Consider the following 20246-nt stretch of genomic DNA (forward strand, 5'->3'; position numbering starts at 1 on the left):
TCTGGGAAATTCAATATGTTTAAATAACATAACATAACATTAACATTCTCAGGACTTTTTACATTTACTTTCACATGTATTAGTAGTATGTTATTCATTAACGGTATCCAAATATTTCAGCTATTTTTCAGCCCTTTCTGTGCCATACAATGTATAAATTTAATTTCCTTTAAATAATACATAATAATTATGTAGATACATAATTTTCTAATAAAAAAAATAACAGAGTGCAACAAAGTTTCCTTGAACACCATTTTATTAGATAAGTTAGTGAAATTATTCAGAACAAACATCATAAAGTTATATAAGGACCAGATCATAAACTGTCCCCTGTGTTTCAGTCATTACTCACATTACCTGTGAGATGCTACTCTGTAAGATTCCCTGAAGTACACTATCATATAATTAGCAAGAACAACATGACCTTAAGCTATAGCCCCACACACTGACACAAATCCCTAACTTACGTGGATACGCATTTCTTTTAGCGTTTAATTCTAAACGCTGAAAACCAGCTCTAACACTGTTTAAAAAAAGACTGCCACTGTGATTACACTGTAGAAACAGGTAGAGTGGGTAGAAATGGAACCTCCAACCTCATCACTGCATTTGTTAGATGTTTAAGATGAGGCTCTGGCTGCTGGGCAGGGGTTAGCATATACTCAGCTTTAATATCTCTCTGGGCTTTTAACTAGCCTTGTGTTTGCATGGTGTGTGTGCAGATTAGAGATGGCACGATACCACTTTTTTATGTCCGATACCGATACCGATATCATAAATTTGGATATCTGCCGATACCGATATGAATCCGATATAGTGTTTTTTAATCAACAAAACTGTTTTTTAAAATATCTTGCTGCATTTTGCAAGTCTGCAAGTTCATACTCAAGTTTAAAACAACAACTACACTAAAGCTATTCTGTTATACCTGTATACAAAAAAAATATTTCATAGTTCAGCAATACTGATCAATCTAATAAACTTAAACCTACACCATCCTCCCTATTCTGGTATTTTAAAGAGTACACAGCAAATCCAGCATGTCCAAATTAACACTGTTGGATTTGATTTCAACACTATTAAAGTGTCTATATGGGTCCACACCAGAGAGTGTTAATTTAACTCTTTTTGGAGAGTTGGTACGTTAACTCTGATTTAGTGTTAAACACCAAATCTGTCTGGAGTTGATAATTTAACACTTGGTGTTAAGAGTTTATATATTAACTCTCAAAGAGTATTTTAGTTTAACTACGTAAGAGTTATCTTCTAATTCATTCTAAAAAGCGGGAATTTTACTGTTCTGAACTTCAAGAAATTTCTTTTGGAAATAAACATTTACTAAAAAGATGCAATGGTTTTTGAAAAACATTTATTCTGAACTGTGCACCACAATTTCAAAACATTTTCTGAAAGATGTAACAGTATACATGTTCTCACTTTCATTAGTATTTTGTTTATCAAAAGGTCTGACATGGTAAATGCAAATAACAGCATTCTCATCACTTATTTCTTTAATACAATATGCATGTCCTTCATTCATCCCTTTGTGGAACTTCAACGCACTTCTGCTCTCCCCCATATTCCATCTTCACAAGCATATCCTGTGTGGAGATTGAATAAAAATTAGTTGACACTAATTAATGGCACAAATAATCCAGTAAACAATTGCAGCACAGTAAAAAAAAAAAAAAAAAAAAAAAAAAAAAAAAAAAGGAATCCTCTTTGAGCCATTACTTGTGTAAAGTATTTTCCCAAAAGACAAGGACACAGGCAACAGGTAATACTGAACTAAATGTAAAACCTCAACCTTTTTCATTTTTACCTAAACAGTGTGCACAAAACTCTGGAGGGATCTATGCTAACGTAGAATCGAGTCAGGACGTCAGCTACTGCTGTTTGCTCGTTTTTTGTTTTTTTTAATGGGAAATCGTTTTCAGGCTTGAAGTAGCACCATTATACCAACATTTCACATTCTAGACATTGTTTTAGGTGTATATTAGACCAAAAGTTTGACTGAAAATTCACATGCAAGCTTTTTTCAAGGCTGTGGTATTTGCCCGCAAACAATACCTTTCAGCTAGCTAAAACAGAATATTATGCTATCAGCGAGCAACATGGCTAATGCCTTTCACACAGCTTTGTCTCAACTCCAAAGAGCCACAGAAGTAAAAGCTCATAATAATAATTGAAACAATCTTTGAAAAAATGACTTACCAAGCATGGCAAACAACTCAAATATGTAGAGCAAAATGTTCTGAAACGGCTTCACTTCAGCTTCGATTGGAGCCGTGCTGGGGGCGGAGTCTGTGAATTTACTCTGTTGGTGTCATAGCCCCTCTAGGAGTTCAGAGTTAAGAGGTCAGGAGTTAATGTTTCCATTGTAACACCTCCAGATTTGACAGAGAAACACTCATTTTTAACACTCGATTTTAACTACTATCATTTTACACCTCAGAGTTACATTAAAAGAATGTGACTCTGCTTAGAGTAAAATTAACTCTACTTTTGCAAGGAGACTATTAACACCAAAAAATTTAACACTTTTGAATTTGCTGTGTACTTAGCGTAAATATTAAGCAACCTAACTAATAGGGTTCCAACTCCCAGCAACAACAAAAATAAATAAATAAAAAATAGGGAACCACCCCTCACGCTCCACCTCATGATGCTTAATCAACGTAATCAACCTTAATTTGATGCAGTGTGAAAAAAAATGCACAGAAATCAATTATTTTTCAAGAAATATTAAATAGATTCAACATCTTTCTTCAACAAAATTGCAGACTGCACAGATGGTACCTTCCCAAAGGAAAATGTACTATAGCTTACTAGGGTATATATATTAGACTTAATAGTCACTATATACAGTAATTGACTTCTATTCATTTTACATCAAATTAAAACTTTGGGTGTCAGATAATTATTTATTAAAAGCTAGACATTTTAAATGAGAATAAGAAAGAAAAGTATGTCTTTGTGCCCCCTTTTCCCAGTTAATGCCCTATCGGCCCCCCTGGCTAAACTTTGCTAGATCCGCCCCTGCACAGTTACCAGCGTCAGCTACGTAGAAAAAGATCCTGGTGTAGAAAGTAATATTAAATAAATTCTAACAACAGCTTATCAAGCTTAAACGTGCTGCTGTTGTTCAGCCGCTGGTTTGCTCTTTCTGGCGCAAAGTGGACCAAAAACAAACAAGAGAGACTCACAACAGAAAAGCCGATCAGCTGATCATTAGCAGTTTCACGATTGAAGTAGCAGCCGGAGAGCGAGAGGCAGTCGCTCGTTAAGCTTAACGTGGGAATGCTTTACAAACATTCAGAGATGGACTTACACTCTTGCTTTACTTCTCTCGGGGATAACTTTGTCGGAGATGAAATACCAGGTTGCTAGCGAAGCTCCAAATGCTATCCAGACCACCGACAGGTCCCGCATGCCACAGCTGCTCTATCACGTGATGCATACTGCTCCGACGTTCTGAGGCGAGTTACGGCGTGTTGCAAGTTTTGTGAGGTGCTTTCGTGATATTTAATGGATCGGATTACAATTTTTATTTTTCTCCGATATCCGATCCAGTAATTTAGGTCAGTATCGGACCGATACCGATACGTAATATCGGATCGGTCCATCTCTAGTGCAGATATTTGCAAAGAGCTAATGTTGAGTTAGTTGTATAATGCAGTTGCTTCCATCATGGATGCAGTTTGTGCTTTTACCATTGTGCTCTTGTCAATTCATGCAAAACAAGAAATACAAGTAATGTCCTTATTTTTACTCCTCAGAAGTTGATTCCCATTTTACAATTTTCCTGCTGCTTACACACGAACTAAAATCAGCTGGTTATAGAGCAACAGCAAGACATGATTAACAGTTTTTTCTTTCTATTTGGCCATCCTCCAGATGATTGGAAGAACCTTTAAAAGGCCAGTAGTGCTATAATTGTTACAACTGTGTTGTATTACTGAAAAATGTACCGTAATCTGATTACAGCAGCATGTTACACCCAATGCTGGTCGTCAGTTTCATAAAGGAGAAGAATTGGTCTTATTAATTCAGGAGCGTCTCGTGGTGCAACTCTAACTTCTGCTCTGTTGCTAACATCTGAACCTCTCCAATCTGAAAGAAAAGTTATGTTAATGTTACCTTTTTATAACACCACATAATACAAGAAAACAAAAAAAGTTAAATAAGTCACAATTAAAAGAAAATGAAAACAACAGTAAATCACAAACCAGAACATGAGGAGGGGCACCGAGCACGTATATAACAGCGTTGACAACGTCTTTTGCTTCCAAAGGCTGCAAGAGAAATGAAAATATTATTTTTTTTAATCCGAGTAATCATCTAAATAGTACATGAACTGCCGAAATAATAATCTTACCTTATATGCAGAGAAAACTCTGGCTTTTATATCAGGATTGTTGCTATAGAGCCGCAAAGGAAATTCAGTCTTCACTAAGCTGGGAGAAATGCTCTGCAAAAGAGTAGATACTGAAAAGAACTTCAGGAAGCATTGTGCATGTGTGTCATAGAAGCTTATATTGGTGGTAAAGGCAGCCTTGGAGCTGGTTACAATGTTTTAAAGCCTTACTGTGGCTCGGATATGGGTGTTTTCTGCACGGAGCTCCTGCCTTAAGCCCTCAGTCAGAGCGGTTACAGCAAACTTGGTGGCGGTGTAGAAATGTACATCAGCAAGGGGAATCACATGATGTCCACATACACTAAAACAGCAGGCAATTTGTTAGCTTTTACACAGATGGGCATTAAACAACATGTATTGATCTTTAAGTTATTCCTTTAAAGCCATGTCTGATTGATTCAAGAAAATCTGTGGCCCACCACAGAGCTGTATCAGGTCTGTAACAATCATTTTGTTTTGATGATTTGATAATGATAATTCCTGAGCTGTGCACCTTTTCCAGCGCAGACATTTTTTCTGTGTGTTCCATGTGGGCCAAGAGGTTTTTGGATTCTCTTGGCTGTTTACTGTTCTGTTGTTGGTCCTTCAGGGTTTCATTTTCTAGCCATAATTCCTGTTTGGTTTTCTGTGATTTTATCATCAGCTTAGATTTTGCTTTCTTTCATATTTCTCAGGTATAGTTATCATTTAATAAATCAACAGATTAACTAAATCACTTTTTTCTGATTTAGCTCAGCTCTTATCCCTGACACTTTTTCTTATGGACTGTGTGCTGGCTAAGAATAAATGAGGCATCTTTGGTTCCTGCCCTCTGCCTCTCTGCATCCTGCATTTGGATGCATCTCTTCAAGATTCTAAAACCGTAACAGTAAGTTTTTCTATCATTGTTAATGTAGCAGGAATGTTGTATTATAACTATGTGTAGATGAAACCAACAGTGTATGCGACATGCGGGCTCGTCATTGTACATCAGCAAATAAAAATGCACCTGTTTATGTTTATGATGTGCCCATCGTCAACATGTCTCTCTTTCACTGACTGATATGCTTCACGCACGCAGATACTCAATCCAAAAACGTTCACCTGCAAGAGACCGAGAAGAAGAAAAAAAACTTTACATTTAATCATTTCTTCTTGTGCACAAGTGTAAATTAACCCACAGTGTTAATTCTTACTCAGGTGCAACATTAAAAGCACTGATAGGTTACATTTATTATTTTAATGTATTGTTCTGCTGGGACACCCTTGATGTTACTTTGAAAGAAATCACAAACATCGCTGCAGACCAATCCAGGAGATAACACTGAGCTCTTACATCCATCATGTTCTTCCAGCCACTGGTTTTGCCACTTAGCAGCAGCTCTGGGTGAGCCAAGCCGGCGTTGTTGATGCACACGTCCACGCCTCTGTGCTGCTCTTTGATCGCTGCAAACATGGACAGAATCTCCTCTTCGTTGGTCAAATCACACTTGAAAGGCACCAGAACACCAGAGTGGCCGGCACTCTGACACTCTGCTGCCAGTTTCTGAAACCAAGCAGGAAACAAAAACAGACTTCAGAATCCCATGTGTGTTTAATGTATGTAAAAATCGTTCACAATTTAGATTTATATAAACTTAGTGTAAATAAGTAGATTTAAGTTTTCACTTTGCATATCACCTCTAAGTTTACAGATTGAAGTCAACTGAAGAATCATTAACCAAAGTCTTAAAGGGAAAAAAAAGCTGCACAAATGCCGTTTTAACATAAAGCTGCCGTCATATTCTGTCTGAAAAGATGACAAACTTCAGGATTCCCTTTGTGTGTTTGCTCTGTGTTTCAATCTACCATTTAAACATTTACAGTGAGGAACATAAGTATTTGAAAACCCTGCGATTTTGCAAGTTCTCCCACTTAGAAATCATGGAGTGGTCTGATATTCACATTGTAGGTGCATTCCCTCCGTGAGATACAGCATTTAAAACACAATTCAGGAAATCACATTGTATGATTTTCAAAGAAGCAAGAATTCTGGCTCTCAAAGACCTGTTACTATGCCTTTAAAAAGTCCACGTCTACTCCACTTATTAATCTAAATTAGTAGCACCTGTCTGAGCTTTTTAAAGACACCTGTCCACCCTACAGCCAGTCAGACTCCAACTGCCTCCATGGGCAAGACCACAGAGCTGTCAAAAGAAATCAGAGATAAAATTGTGGACCTCCACAAGGCAGGAAAGGGCTACGGGGCAATTGCCAAGCAGCAATTGTTAGAAAACGGAAGAGGCTAAAGACGACTGTCTCCCTTGGACTGGGCCTCCATACAAGATCTCACTTCATGGGGTATCACTGATGATAAGAAAGGTGAGGAATCAGCCCTCAACTACACAGGAGGAGCTGGTTAATGTAATGAAGAGAGCTGGGACCACAGTTTTAGAGGTCACTGTCAGTAGAACACGTGGTCTCAAATCATGCATTGCACGGAAGGTTACCCTGCTCAAGTCATCACATGTCCAGGCCCGTCTGAAGTTTGACAGTGACGATCTGGATGATCCAGAGGAGGTGTGGGAGAAAGTCATGTGGTCAGATGAGACCAAAATAGAACTTTTTGGTCTAAACTTCACTTGCAGAGGAAAAAGAAGGATGAGTTGCATCCCAAGAACACCATCCCTACTGTGAAGATTTGGGGGTGGAAACATCATGCTTTTCTGCTAAGGGGACAGGATGAATGAGGTCACCATTCAGAATTCTTGCTGATTTCCAAGTGTTCAAATACTTACGTGCAGCAGTGCAATACAAATAAATTTTTGCTTGAGGCTCTTTGTGAACAGCTCACAAAGAGTATACTATACAGCAGGCACATGATTATGCAGTGATGCCTGCCAAAGACATTTCCATTTCTGTGGTTTTGAGGTGTGATACAAACTGTGAATTGCACAATCAACACATAGGTTTATGAGAAAAATACATCTAACTCTGGTGAAAAATGATCCTCATAGCATTAGATATCAACCAATACTTCGTGACAGAGTCACTTTACATTAAATTACTCCCCGCAGAAACTGCAAACCTGTATTTTTCCGACGTCCCTGGCGCAGCCCACCACTTTCATTCCGAGCCGTGCCAGCTCTACAGCTATAGCCGCCCCAATCCCGACCGAGGCTCCGGTCACCAAAGCCACTCTGCCCCGCCAGCGCTCCATCACAGCCCGGACGCCGGTGTTCAGACACGCACGAAAGAACAAGGAAAGAATCACAAGTATAAAGAGCGTGAGTGACGAGTGTCCTGTGATATAAAGCATTTATATAAACATCTCAAACATAACTGACACCGAGGCTGCAGCACATTGGCACAGCAGAATTCCTCCTCCTCCTGAGTGTACCCTGGTGCCACGCTACGCCCCACGCTCTAAAACAGGTTTGTGTGCTGCATTAAAATCAGGTGCAAACATAGGAAAACAGATCAATCAGCTCTGTTGTTGTAATTAAATACTTCAAGGGAATTCAGATTGCACAAACTGATCAAAAGCAAGTAAAACTCCGACTTAAATTTAAGAGTCACATCTAGTATTAGTATTTATTTCAGTACTGGCTATACATTCCTTTGCACCATCTAATGTGCTTCTAAACGGACACAGGAAAAGTTGAGTTTATATAACGATAAATACATGGATAGATTTATGCAAATATTTTTAGGATTGGTTTGTTCACTTATTTGCAGGTATTAGTAATGTGGAATGGACATTATAGAAATATATATGAGCTATTTTACCACTGATTTATGTATTTTTTATCTTAAATATATTACTATGTTAAGCAATTCTTTTTGAATACTGAAATATATAATTTGAGATATTTTCATACTTAAGGTTTAATGTTTTACACCATAAAGTTTTTCTAACAAATATCCGTGAAGTGCAATTAGATAGGGAAGTACAACAAAGTTCCCCCCAAAATAATTACTTGATTATTTCATACCTTAGTATATAATGTCTATAACAACTTCATAAAACTGTTTAATGACAAGTTAAAATCATCTTCATAAATGTAGCAAAGAAGTATAAAAAAAAAATTCACTCCATTATTTGACAAGGTCACATGGGGTAGTTCTATAAGGGCTGCTCTGTCGCTTGCACCTGCTTTATCGGGAGTGTCCTTGTAGAGTCATGGAGCAAATTCAGTCTCCAATAAACCAGAGAAAATGCACTGCAAAAAAGAGTGGATACTGAGGAAACTCAGAAGAGTTGTGCAGGTGTCTCACAGAAACTGAAATTATGTGATTAATGTATGTGAGAATGGGAAACTCCAGCAGATCCCAGGAACAATATCAGACCTCTGTTCAGAAGAACACAGTCCTAGAAGAGCGCACCTTCATACTCCCAGGGTCTGGTAGAGGACCCGAGCTTTAAGGATAAACTACCCGCAGGAGAGAGAGGGGATTAAAAAAAACAATGAAGTCTAGTTACAGAGTTTCAAAACACATGGCATTTGTTTATGCCATTACTACACATTAACTAAACACACAAGAAGCCAGCAGGAAGCACATTAGGAGCAAAGCGAGCTGGAACACAGTGTGACACAACAGAGCACACAAGCAAACCGAGACTTTAAAAACACAGGACATGGAAAAACAAAACCGAAGGAAAGCAGAAAAGACAACTCACAAAGTAAAGCCGAAAGTAACCAACTAGACACAGCACTGTGAGAAAAACACACAGCATAGAGAAACATGTGGGAGGCTACAGTCAACTAAAACACAAAGAATCCACCTCTAAGACTACTTATCATTTTAAGTATAAAACAGAATGTACGATGCTGGAATACTGACAGAGACACAAAAAAATAAAAGAAACTCAGTCAATTAGTAATCAAAACCACAGCTTAAGAATAACAACGAGTCAGTAGGTTCACCATTTTATTTAATTATTTACATGTATTTGTGATGTGTCACTTATTGATATTACATAAATATATTTTCTATTTATTTTTGCATTTTCTTTTTCTAAAATTTTTACAATTATCTTACATATCTTGCTATACTTCATTAATACTACTAATGCTTAATTTCTCAAGTACATTTATACTTAAGGTTCAGACATGGTTTTTAAACGATAAAGATTTTATTAAAAATCAGACTTCCCTTAATGCAATTTAAAAAAAGAAAGAAAAAAAAGAAAGAAAGAAAAAAGAAATGCAACAAATTTCCCCTGAAGATTGTTTTTTATTTTATACATTTGTGAAAAAAAACAACACCATAAAATTGTTTCATGATCGTATCAAGTCATTATCTTTTAAAATGTTGTAAAGAAGTGAAATCTGTCATTGTATAATTTGAGAGGGTCTTGTGGTGCAGCTCTAAGACACCTGCTCTGTCCCTCGCATCTGAATGTCTCCAATCTGAAACAAAAGTTACGTGAACGTTGTCTTATTATGAGTCAAAGTTAAACAGGAAAGTCTTAATAAGACACAATAAAAAGCATAAAAACAAGAGCAAAGCACAAACCTGAACATGAGGAGGGGCACTGAGCACATATACAACAGAACTGGCAACATCTTTTGCTTCCAGAGGCTGTGAGAGAAGTGAAAAGTGACTGAATACTCTTTACTTGAGTAATCATATCAACGATACTTTAATTATAGGAATGATCCCTTTACCTTATATTCTGAGTATAGACCAGCAGCCTTATCAGGATCGTCTTTGAAGAGCCGTGGACCAAATTCAGTCTCCACTAAACCAGGAGAAATGCTCTGCAAGAAAAAAAAAAAAAAATCATGAGGGAACTCCTGTACGTACTGTGTATGCGTCTCATAGCAACTGTTACTAGCATTATGAATTATACTAGCACTTTATGAGCTGGTTATGGTATATTTTAAAGCCTTACCGTGGCTCGGATATGAGTTTTTTCTGCACGCAGTTCTTGCCTCAGGCCCTCAGTCAGAGCGGTTACAGCAAACTTGGTGGCGGTGTAGAAATGTGTAGTTGCATTGGGAAGTACACGATGACCGGACATACTGCAACATCAAACAGATTACAAACCTGAGCAGGTAAGCAGAAATAACATTAAAAGTTCTTCTTTTAAAAGGCAAGTCTGACTGAATGATGCAAGAACTTCTGTGGCACACAGAAGCTGAGGTCCAGAGCTGCAAAAACTGGTTTATACTCACAAAAATTGCTTAAGTCCAAAATCTGGATTTGATAGTTTGATACTGATCTCCAGTCTGGATTTTCCTTCAGCTTTCATATTAGTTTGGGTTCTGGTTGGCCAAAATAACTGGAGATGTCACTTTATTTAGGACAGTTTTATGAACATTTTAAATACTGTCTGACATTTTTTTTGATGGTTTATCCTGCAGATGAATAAACACTGACCTCAATGAGGTCTTTAAAATCTGGACTCAGTTATTTTGCAAATTTCTAAATGTTGTAATAACAGGCATTTTGTCAAAGCAAAGTGATGGCTGTTTCAGTGCAAAAAAGGTCCGATCCCTACAGAAAACAGAAATCACTTCGGTGTTAGGGCTGTCCGATATAACGATATATATCGGAAGACGATATGAAAAAGTCTATCTTTTCATATTACGCTATCATTTGTTTCATGGTGTCACAAAATAAACTGTTTACGACCATATTTTTTCATCGTTTTGATGGTCACTGTAGTGGCTATATTAATTTCTTAAAAATCTCTCTTTCTCTTATATTTAAAATAACCACACTACGGACGGCCAAGTGACTGTTTTTACATGTTGTCATTAGCAGCTACGACGGTAAACCCAGTGTGTGGCTCCGTCATCCGCTTGTTTATTTTCCACATAAACCTTTTACAATAAAGCTCAAGATCCTGTTGAGATGTTTCAAAATAAACTGAAATGATGACAAACAGAAAGACCACTCAAAACAAATTGAGGACCTTATTTCTAAACGAGGGGCTAGCTCTGTAGCATGGATATGGTTTGGTTATGAAAAGTCTGACATGGACCAGAAAACTGTGCTCTGCAAATTATGCAGGAAACCGATCTCCACCTCAGACTCTAACACGGCAAACCTCTTTAACCACCAACACAAGAGTCACGCAAAAGATTATGGAGAGAGTTTATGGATGAGAAGCAAAAAAAGAGCAGTCAGGTGCTTAAAATAAACCTTAGACTCAAACGTTAAAAAACAGGCTTTTCCAATGTAATAAATTCATCCGAGTCAAGGTTTCTGGATAACTGGAGAATATTCCTCATTGAAAAGGGTGCCAGAGGGGTTTTCTATGAAGCCAGATTAATGGCTTAGCAAACTGAGGCTTGAGCATAAAGGCACAATTTTCTCTCTAACTTGGCCAAATAAGCACAGTAAGAGCAGGTTGTGTTCTGAGTTTTCATCTAAAATTGACTGGTAGCGCCATGCTTTAGCTGATTTCGTTCTTTTCTTTTCTTTTCTGTTTTTTTTAATTCATAGCATGTTTTAAGTGAAATACAGATTCTCTGCTGGGGGAAAATGTTTTATATGTCCAAGTTTTTAAGCTGAACTTTATGAAAACCACTGAAGAAAGCATTGCATTGTCGTGGGAATGTACATGTATTAGTTTGGTGATTTGTTTTTAACTTTGATTCTGCTGGAAGTGCAGCAGAACACACACCAAGAGTCTTTGTTCAAGCAATCAAGTTAGTTTCCCTTTGATATATTGACAACATAAAGAAATTTCCATGTCTCCTGTGTTAACCTGTGGGACAATAGGCCGCACCAAGAGGGAACTCAATGATAAAATAATTTAATTAAACTTAAATTTGTTTATTTTACCGCTCTTTGAGCAAAATCCCAAGATTTGCAGCATTAACCTTTTGTCTTATTTGCAATTGTTGAATTTCGCTGCTATAGGTTTTATATTTTTTCTTTAGCGATTTTTAATCCGTATTTTAACATTATTGTCAACAAAACGCCTGTTTTTAGTGTGCTCAGCGCATGAAACAGAAAGTCCCACTCAACAGAGAAAGTTGACAACCACCATTGTGACAACCGTTACTACCATAATGGGGCTTTAGGTTTTGCTGAGCCAGCTAACCTAAAGAAAGCCTGGCTGTGTTGAACTTCATCCGTAATACACCCCTCAGCACAACTGCACCGACAGGCAGCATTGTGTAAACTTACCTGCTTGAATGTGACGAAGTTCATTAAAATGTAAAAGTCCTGCCCTCATTTCACTTGTAGCTTTCTTTCAAAGTTAGAAAATGTCGGCCATTTAAAAATAAAAAATTGTGCAGAGTTGCAAAATTAATATCATATTCACAATCTGAATAGAGAACATGCCAACATGAAAACATATGTGTGTTCTTATTAATTCAACAGTTTTTCACTTCACAAGCTTGCACAAGCAAATAAAACTGCACCTGTTTATGTTTATGATGTGCCCATCATCCACGTTTCTCTCTTTCATTGACTGATACGCCTCACACGTGCAAATACTCAACCCAAGGATGTTCACCTGCAAGAAAACAAACAGAGAAATCTTGCACAACAAAGGTTTTTAAGCAACTTTGAATTCTGTTTAAAACTGTTTGAAAGTGTTAATGTTTAAACAATACCACAGCAGTAAAATCACTGATGGGTGACCTTTGTCACATTTGTTATTTCAGTTCAATGTTTTACTTGAAAACCACTAGTGAATGTCACATCAATGTAAACCAGGATCTGAGCTCTTACATCCATCATGTTCTTCCAGCCGCTGGTTTTGCCACTTAGCAGCGGCTCTGGATGAGCCAAGCCAGCGTTGTTGATGCACACGTCCACACCTTTGTGCTGCTCTTTGATCGCTGCAAACATGGACAGAATCTCCTCCTCTTTGCTCAAGTCACACTTGAAAGGCACCAAAACGCCAGGGTGGCCGGCGCTCTGACACTCTGCTGCCAGTTTCTGAAACCAAACAGGAAACAATAACATACTTCAGAATCCCATCTGTGTTTAATGTATGCAAAAATCGTTCAAATGTTAGATCTATATAAAGTTAGTCCGAATAAATAGATTTTGGTTTCACTTTGCATATCACCAGTAGCGGTTTTTGATACGGGCAACACGGGCGGTTACCTGGGGCGGCATCGTGGTGGGGGGGCGGCATCACGGGCATCGGCAAACAAAAAATTAAAAAGAAAATTGCTCGTGCTCATGCTGCCCCGACATCATGCCAGCGCATATTGGGAATGGCATAGGCACCGAGCGGTTTTCTATCGCCCATTTGCTGGGAGTAAGGGCGCCCTCCGTTTGCGCCTGCTGCTTGCGGCAAAGGAAGGAGAGGGCGGGGCAGCGGGGGATTCATTGGCTGGCTAGAGCAGCGTCTAATAACCCACCCCCAAAATAAAAACAAACCAACAAACACGAAAACGCCTGACATTATGATACAGACTTATAATTTGCACCGATGATTTTGCGAAATTCTATACGTTCAAAGTGAGCGCGAGAGCCCTCGGTGCGCCTGCTTGCTGCTGAAGTCAAAGTAAACTTTATTGTCATCTCCGCTACATACAGTCCAGTATATAGAGAGACAAGACGGCGAGGTTCCAGTTACAAAAGTGCAAGTAAACAAACAATAAATATAAGAAGAGTAAGAAAATAAATATACACTTAAGACTCGGGGTAAAGGGATAAATAACAATTTAAAATTTATAATTTACAGTTTGATGATTTAAAGTCTCACACACAACACATCGAAAGGGGAGGAGAGCCCTGCTGCTTCCAAATAGAGCACATTTCATTCATAATGCTGTAAATCCAAGCCCATTATGTATTCTTGATTTGAATACTGGGTTGTGTGAAATCCCAGAAATAAACCCTAGACAAAGTGAATCTGTGAACTAAGGTGTAGGTTTATTAAGTTATGTTGTGGTGATCCTCGAGTTGGGGGATGGGTGTTCATACTGGAGTGCAAAATTAAAACCAAGATGGACAAGAACAGTTCAAAGCTATCAGGTGCTCAGTTTAGAAAAAAAGAAAAGAAAAGAAGAGGAGGAGAAACGAAGGATACAGGTAAGCAGATGTGTCATTGGATAATGGCGGGTTATGTATCCTGAAACAATCAGAATCAGAATACTTTATTAATCCCTAAGGAAATTATGTGGGTTACAGTTGCTCCAAGAACAATTGGTAAAAATAGTAACAGTAACAGACTACTCCAAACTCCAAACAATACATTATGTTACAGATTTAAATATTAATTAGTCATTGTCAATTGTTGATTTGTCCTGTTCTCATTGTATGATGAATTATGATAGCTGTTTGGTAGCCGTTTGCATACTATGCATACTCTCTCAAGACAAGAACTAACAGACTTAAAAACTCCTTTGTCCCACACGCCATCAAACTGTTTAACTCCTCTCTGGAGGGGAGAGGGAGGGGAAACAGGAGGACAAAGGAGGGGGGAACAACTAAGCTGTAGTGCCTCTTCACCTCACTGTGCAATACCTTGTGCAATACTTTTTGTAAATAGTCAACAGTGCAATAGACTCAATACTTGAAATGTGCAATTCACTTGTATTTTTATTTTTTATTCCTATTTATTCTATTTATCCCCTTTGTATATTTTATTTATATTTGTCTCTGTATTTATATATGTGTGTGTGTGTGTGTGCGTATATATATATATATATATATATATATATATATATATATATATAACAATTCTGTAACTGTAACTTCGGTCGTTGCTGTGCTTTTTGGAAGTCGAATTTCCCAGAGGAACCCACCCGAGGGATTAATAAAGTTCTATCTCTCTCTCTCTCTCTTCATGTGTGTGTGTGTGTGAGTGTGAGTGTGCGTGTGGGGGGGTGGGGGGTGGCAGAGGGAGTGTTCGCCCAGGGCGCCAAACAGGCTAGGACCGCCACTGCATATCACCACAAAGAGCAGTGCATACCATCTATAAACAGTCAGCTTACGGATCTGTGTTCAGATGTTATACCAACTCGAATCTCTGCCATCTGAATAATCATTGGCCAAAGTCTTAAGGTAAAGAAATCTGCGCAAATGCCGTTTTAACATAAAACCGTCGTCATATTCTGTCTTTCTCATATAATATCACTTTCTGTTGAAAGTAGCATGAGTGACAGTTAGTTGGAATTAACATTTTGTGCGCAAGCTGTTTAACCGACGACTAAAGTGTAAAGCAGAAAAGCGCTATACAAGAACGAGCACAATTAGCGTTTACCAAATAAGTGACACGGCTGCAAATTTTCTGCATAAAGCCAACAATAAACAGCAACATTTACTGTGCGATTTACATTAAATTACTCTTTGCAGAAAGTTTGAGTTTCTATATCAGAGCAAACCTGAATCTTTCCGACGTCCCTGGCACAGCCCACCACTTTCATGCCGAGCCGGACTAACTCTACGGCTATAGCCGCCCCAATCCCGACCGAGGCTCCGGACACCAGAGCCACTCTGCCCCGCCAGCGCTCCATGACAGCCCGGTAACTGCAACACACACGAAAACACCACAAGTATGAAGAAAGGGACGTTGAGCCTGCAGCACAGTGAGCCCTGGAAATGTCAAGCACATGCGAACCGCAAACGTCGCACACTCAGTACGTCATACGTCTCGGCGTATGCGGCGTTCACGTAAATCAGTTGCAAACCGTAGAAAGCAGTAGCATCAGTTCTGTCACTGCGATTACATACCGTACTTCAACCGATCATAGCCTTACTCACATTTAATTGACAGTAACGCATATCTTTCACTTTACTGAAGTTAAAACATATCAACCATTAATAGAACAGACAGACCTGTCACAAATGTAACTCCCACTGCGTATTTGCTCCGTAAAATCAAAGATACGACGTAGAAGCCGTGACTCAAAATCTGTGCAACGGCAAAGAAAGAGCATGGCTTAAGAGGGAATGTATTCATATAGTTTTAAGTCTCTGTGACCACGAGCATTACAGTTTATTTGGATAACTTCTTCACAATAATAACTGTCTCGCCACTGCTCCACCAGGTCACCTCATCTGCCAGTAAGAGGCGCTAAAAAGCAGGGCCGTGCAGAGACGTTTAAAGGGGCGGGTGCTCAAAGTTAAAAAGGTGCTGAATAACATTGAACCAGGCTGAATAACAACAACACACATTCATCAAGAATCTAATATGGCATCGCATCATACTATATCACTGTTGTGAGGTGGCGACAAGGCAAAGCAAACGTAGCCTATGTTTTACCTGATGGGTACAATGTTGCTGTTGAGGGGTTGCTGCTGATAGTGCTTGAGGGCAGGGCTGTGTTGATCTGAGACTGTAGACATTAAAAAGTCCATAGCAGAGATGGTAGCTGATTAAACAAGTGTCATGAGATAATAAAAAAATGCAAAGATTGGTGACAGCTCTTGGAACCATAAGGCAGCAAAAAACTGTGAGAAATAATGTAGGCTCTGCCTGTGAATCACTCTTTGCTTCTCTTCTTTCTTCCATCCCATCATCTCATATATCACTCTCCACTTGCTGTCTATCTGAGAACAAGGCACAACTTGCTATTGCAATAAACTATAATCTAATCATCCACACCTAACAACTCTTGCACTTAATCTATAATAAAATGATGACAGAAAAATGTTATAGCACTGCCTTTAGTAGCCTCACACAGCTCCTACTGTTTCCTCCTCATGTCTTTACCAGGCATGTCTGGACAATGTTATATCATGAGTAATAATTAAAAAAAAATCCATATACATAAAACAAACACATGCAAGCACACACAGTGACATTTTAGACCTTCTTCAGAATACTGTATATACTATGGGCATCACGGTGCTGATCCAGAATCCTTACATTATTATTTGTTACTAGAGCTACAATAATAAAGCAATGAGGAGGGGGAAGTAATAAATATGAAAAAATGTCATTATGATGATTCCATTTGTTTCACTATCCACTCTGTGCAGGGGCAAAGCTTATTACATTTTTAAACTGTAGAGATACAATCATTTTACTGCTGTAAAATCCAAATTTTGTCTTATTTAAAATATAAATCTAATATAATCTGCTTCTTAATGTATGTTTTTTAAAATACAGCGTGTGTTTTTTAAAATATTATAATAATGCATAATTATGTGGACATGCATATTAGACCGTTTTTTAGCAAAAAATAATCCCCCCCAGAAAGGCAGGAAAAGCTCTGTAACTTACTTTAAAACTAAATATGTTCACTAAAACGGTGACAGAGCTACAGACCCATGACAGCCTTACACAGTGAGCTAGCAGCTATGACCAGCACTACTTGTGCAGTTAATAAAAGGACAGGTGTGTTCGTCGCGCTGTTGCAAACAAAGCACGCTCATTTGTTTCAGTTCGTCAAATTGCGACAAGACAACTTACCAACGTGTACGTAATAAGCCAATACTCCTGGGTGCTACACACTACAGTGTACGCTGTACACCTACTTACTGGTTTTGTCGCATCACTCTGTATCTCTGAGTTAACTTGTGTTTCTCCTACAGCTCCGGACTGCAAAAAATGCGCGTGCTCTTTGTGAGCTCGTTCCCGGCTCGTAACCAGCGCGTTCTGCCGTCAGGAGCGATTATTGCTTAAATGTGATCATGTGACTGATGCAAGCCAGATCCTTTTATTTAGCAAAACTGTGATTAATAGTATGTATTATTGTTGAGGGGCACAGACAGGACTCCGCACGCACACACACATAAAAAAAATTAAATAAAAAATAAATAAATTAAAAGTTGCCTCAACAAAAGGGCACTTTGGGGACCCATCAGGAAAGGGGCGGGTGCTCAAGCCCCTCCAGCCCCCCCCCTCTGCACGTGCCTGCTCCTGAGTGTACCCTGGTGCTACGCAACTAGAAATATATATGAGCTATTTTACCACTGATTTGTGTATTTTTATCCCCCCGGATTTCACTATCAACTTAGATATATTACTATTTTAAGCAATTCTTTTTGAATACTGAAATATATATTTTCAGATATTTTCATACTTAAGGTTTAATGTTTTACACCATAAAGTTTTTTCTAACAAATATCCGTGAAGTGCAATTAGATAGGGAAGTACAACAAAGTTCCCCCCAAAATAATTACTTGATTATTTCATACCTTAGAATATAATGTCTATAACAACTTCATAAAACTGTTTAATGACAAGTTAAAATCATCTTCATAAATGTAGCAAAGAAGTAGAAAAAAAAATTCAGTCCATTATTTGACAAGGTCACAGTCCTAGAAGAGCGCACCTTCATACTCCCAGGGTCTGGTAGAGGACCCGAGCTTTAAGGATAAACTACCCGCAGGAGAGAGAGGGGATTAAAAAAAACAATGAAGTCTAGTTACAGAGTTTCAAAACACATGGCATTTGTTTATGCCATTACTACACATTAACTAAACACACAAGAAGCCAGCAGGAAGCACATTAGGAGCAAAGCGAGCTGGAACACAGTGTGACACAACAGAGCACACAAGCAAACCGAGACTTTAAAAACACAGGACATGGAAAAACAAAACCGAAGGAAAGCAGAAAAGACAACTCACAAAGTAAAGCCGAAAGTAACCAACTAGACACAGCACTGTGAGAAAAACACACAGCATAGAGAAACATGTGGGAGGCTACAGTCAACTAAAACACAAAGAATCCACCTCTAAGACTACTTATCATTTTAAGTATAAAACAGAATGTACGATGCTGGAATACTGACAGAGACACAAAAAAATAAAAGAAACTCAGTCAATTAGTAATCAAAACCACAGCTTAAGAATAACAACGAGTCAGTAGGTTCACCATTTTATTTAATTATTTACATGTATTTGTGATGTGTCACTTATTGATATTACATAAATATATTTTCTATTTATTTTTGCATTTTCTTTTTCTAAAATTTTTACAATTATCTTACATATCTTGCTATACTTCATTAATACTACTAATGCTTAATTTCTCAAGTACATTTATACTTAAGGTTCAGACATGGTTTTAAACGATAAAGATTTTATTAAAAATCAGACTTCCCCTAACCAGCTCACGCACCAAAAGTTTGAAGAGAGGGACGTGCCAAGATAGATATCCCCGACAGAATTAGTTTCCTCTGCGTCGGGAGCGCGCACTAGGTAGGGAGAACGGATCCCGTTGACTCCGCCTCCATTCCAACCAACTAGACGTAGAAACAGTGACGAACTATCAAAAACCTAAAGACGAGTGTACATTACCGTTCAATTTGTGGGTTTCAACTGAAAATGATACGTTTATTGTTCTCATGTGTTATCAGCAGTGTTGGTCAAGTTACTTGAAAATAGTAAGTAGTTACTAATTACTGATTACTTATTTTTAAAAGTAATTAGTTACTTTGTTACTTACCGGTAGTTAGAATTAGGTTAGGGTAGAAACAAATTTCCATAAACGATCCATATAAAATAAAATAAAACTACACTAAGCATTGTTACATTATTATACTGATAAAAATGAACTTTGACACAGAGTCATGTGTACAGAGTTATAATGGATGATGAATTGCAATTCGGTTATAGAGTAACATAAACTGGCTGCTCGCCTAGTTTCTTGGTGTCATCTCAGCATGACACAGCAGAAAAAACCTCATTATCATTAACTTTATTTATTATTATTTGTGGCAGTAGTATTAGTTGCAGCAGTTGGAGTATTTTAAATTGGATTTCTCTTTTAGGAACAGTTGTGGAGAAATGACAGACATGCTTTCTCTTCTCTGATAGCTTCTAGAAAAAACAGATGTTGCCAGTGCCATCATAATATGTGCTCAGCGCCTCTCTGCATTTTCAGAGTCGTGATTTTCTCTTATTTCATGCTTTTTACTGTGACTCATTGAACTTTCCTTTTAATTGCATTTTAAACACAAACACTTTACTCATATTAAGATAACACTGATAT

The 20246-nt window shown here is 38.1% G+C and overlaps 2 protein-coding genes across 6 annotated transcripts; both read right to left on the bottom strand.

Moving 5' to 3' along the window:
- Window positions 1–296: 296 nt before the first annotated feature.
- LOC147314873 (dehydrogenase/reductase SDR family member 11-like) lies at window positions 297–8009 on the bottom strand. 3 transcript variants are annotated; one of them, XR_015124720.1, is made up of 7 exons: window positions 7464–8009; window positions 5733–5942; window positions 5406–5500; window positions 4589–4718; window positions 4379–4471; window positions 2215–4295; window positions 297–1601 (listed from the first exon to the last, which is right to left on the bottom strand). XR_015124720.1 is itself a non-coding variant. In XM_086261980.1 (7 exons), exons 1-7 carry the CDS (start codon window positions 7692–7694, stop codon window positions 4045–4047), a joined length of 894 nt encoding a protein of 297 aa, XP_086118106.1. In that variant the 5' UTR covers window positions 7695–8009; the 3' UTR covers window positions 297–4044. The 3 variants fall into 3 exon arrangements, 2 of the variants coding, with proteins under 2 accessions (XP_086118106.1, XP_086118105.1); XM_086261980.1 differs by having other exon boundaries at window positions 297–4113; window positions 4230–4295; XM_086261979.1 differs by having other exon boundaries at window positions 297–4295.
- Window positions 8010–9272: 1263 nt separating this feature from the next.
- On the bottom strand, window positions 9273–17937 carry LOC147314874 (dehydrogenase/reductase SDR family member 11-like). 3 transcript variants are annotated; one of them, XM_086261981.1, is made up of 8 exons: window positions 16142–16350; window positions 15688–15832; window positions 13076–13285; window positions 12763–12857; window positions 10275–10404; window positions 10048–10140; window positions 9896–9961; window positions 9273–9789 (listed from the first exon to the last, which is right to left on the bottom strand). In XM_086261981.1, exons 1-8 carry the CDS (start codon window positions 16240–16242, stop codon window positions 9748–9750), a joined length of 882 nt encoding a protein of 293 aa, XP_086118107.1. In that variant the 5' UTR covers window positions 16243–16350; the 3' UTR covers window positions 9273–9747. The 3 variants fall into 3 exon arrangements, with proteins under 3 accessions (XP_086118107.1, XP_086118108.1, XP_086118109.1); XM_086261982.1 differs by lacking the exons at window positions 15688–15832; window positions 16142–16350 and adding exons at window positions 16569–16641; window positions 17790–17937 and having other exon boundaries at window positions 9275–9789; XM_086261983.1 differs by lacking the exons at window positions 15688–15832; window positions 16142–16350 and adding an exon at window positions 13457–14963 and having other exon boundaries at window positions 9275–9789.
- Window positions 17938–20246: the final 2309 nt, after the last annotated feature.

This window comes from Aulonocara sp. 'chitande type north' Nkhata Bay, linkage group LG14 (genome assembly GCF_057382095.1).
Source record: "Aulonocara sp. 'chitande type north' Nkhata Bay isolate Kocher_YH1m ecotype deep benthic linkage group LG14, A_spYH_male_GT1.1, whole genome shotgun sequence".
NCBI classification, from domain to species: domain Eukaryota; kingdom Metazoa; phylum Chordata; class Actinopteri; order Cichliformes; family Cichlidae; genus Aulonocara; species Aulonocara sp. 'chitande type north' Nkhata Bay.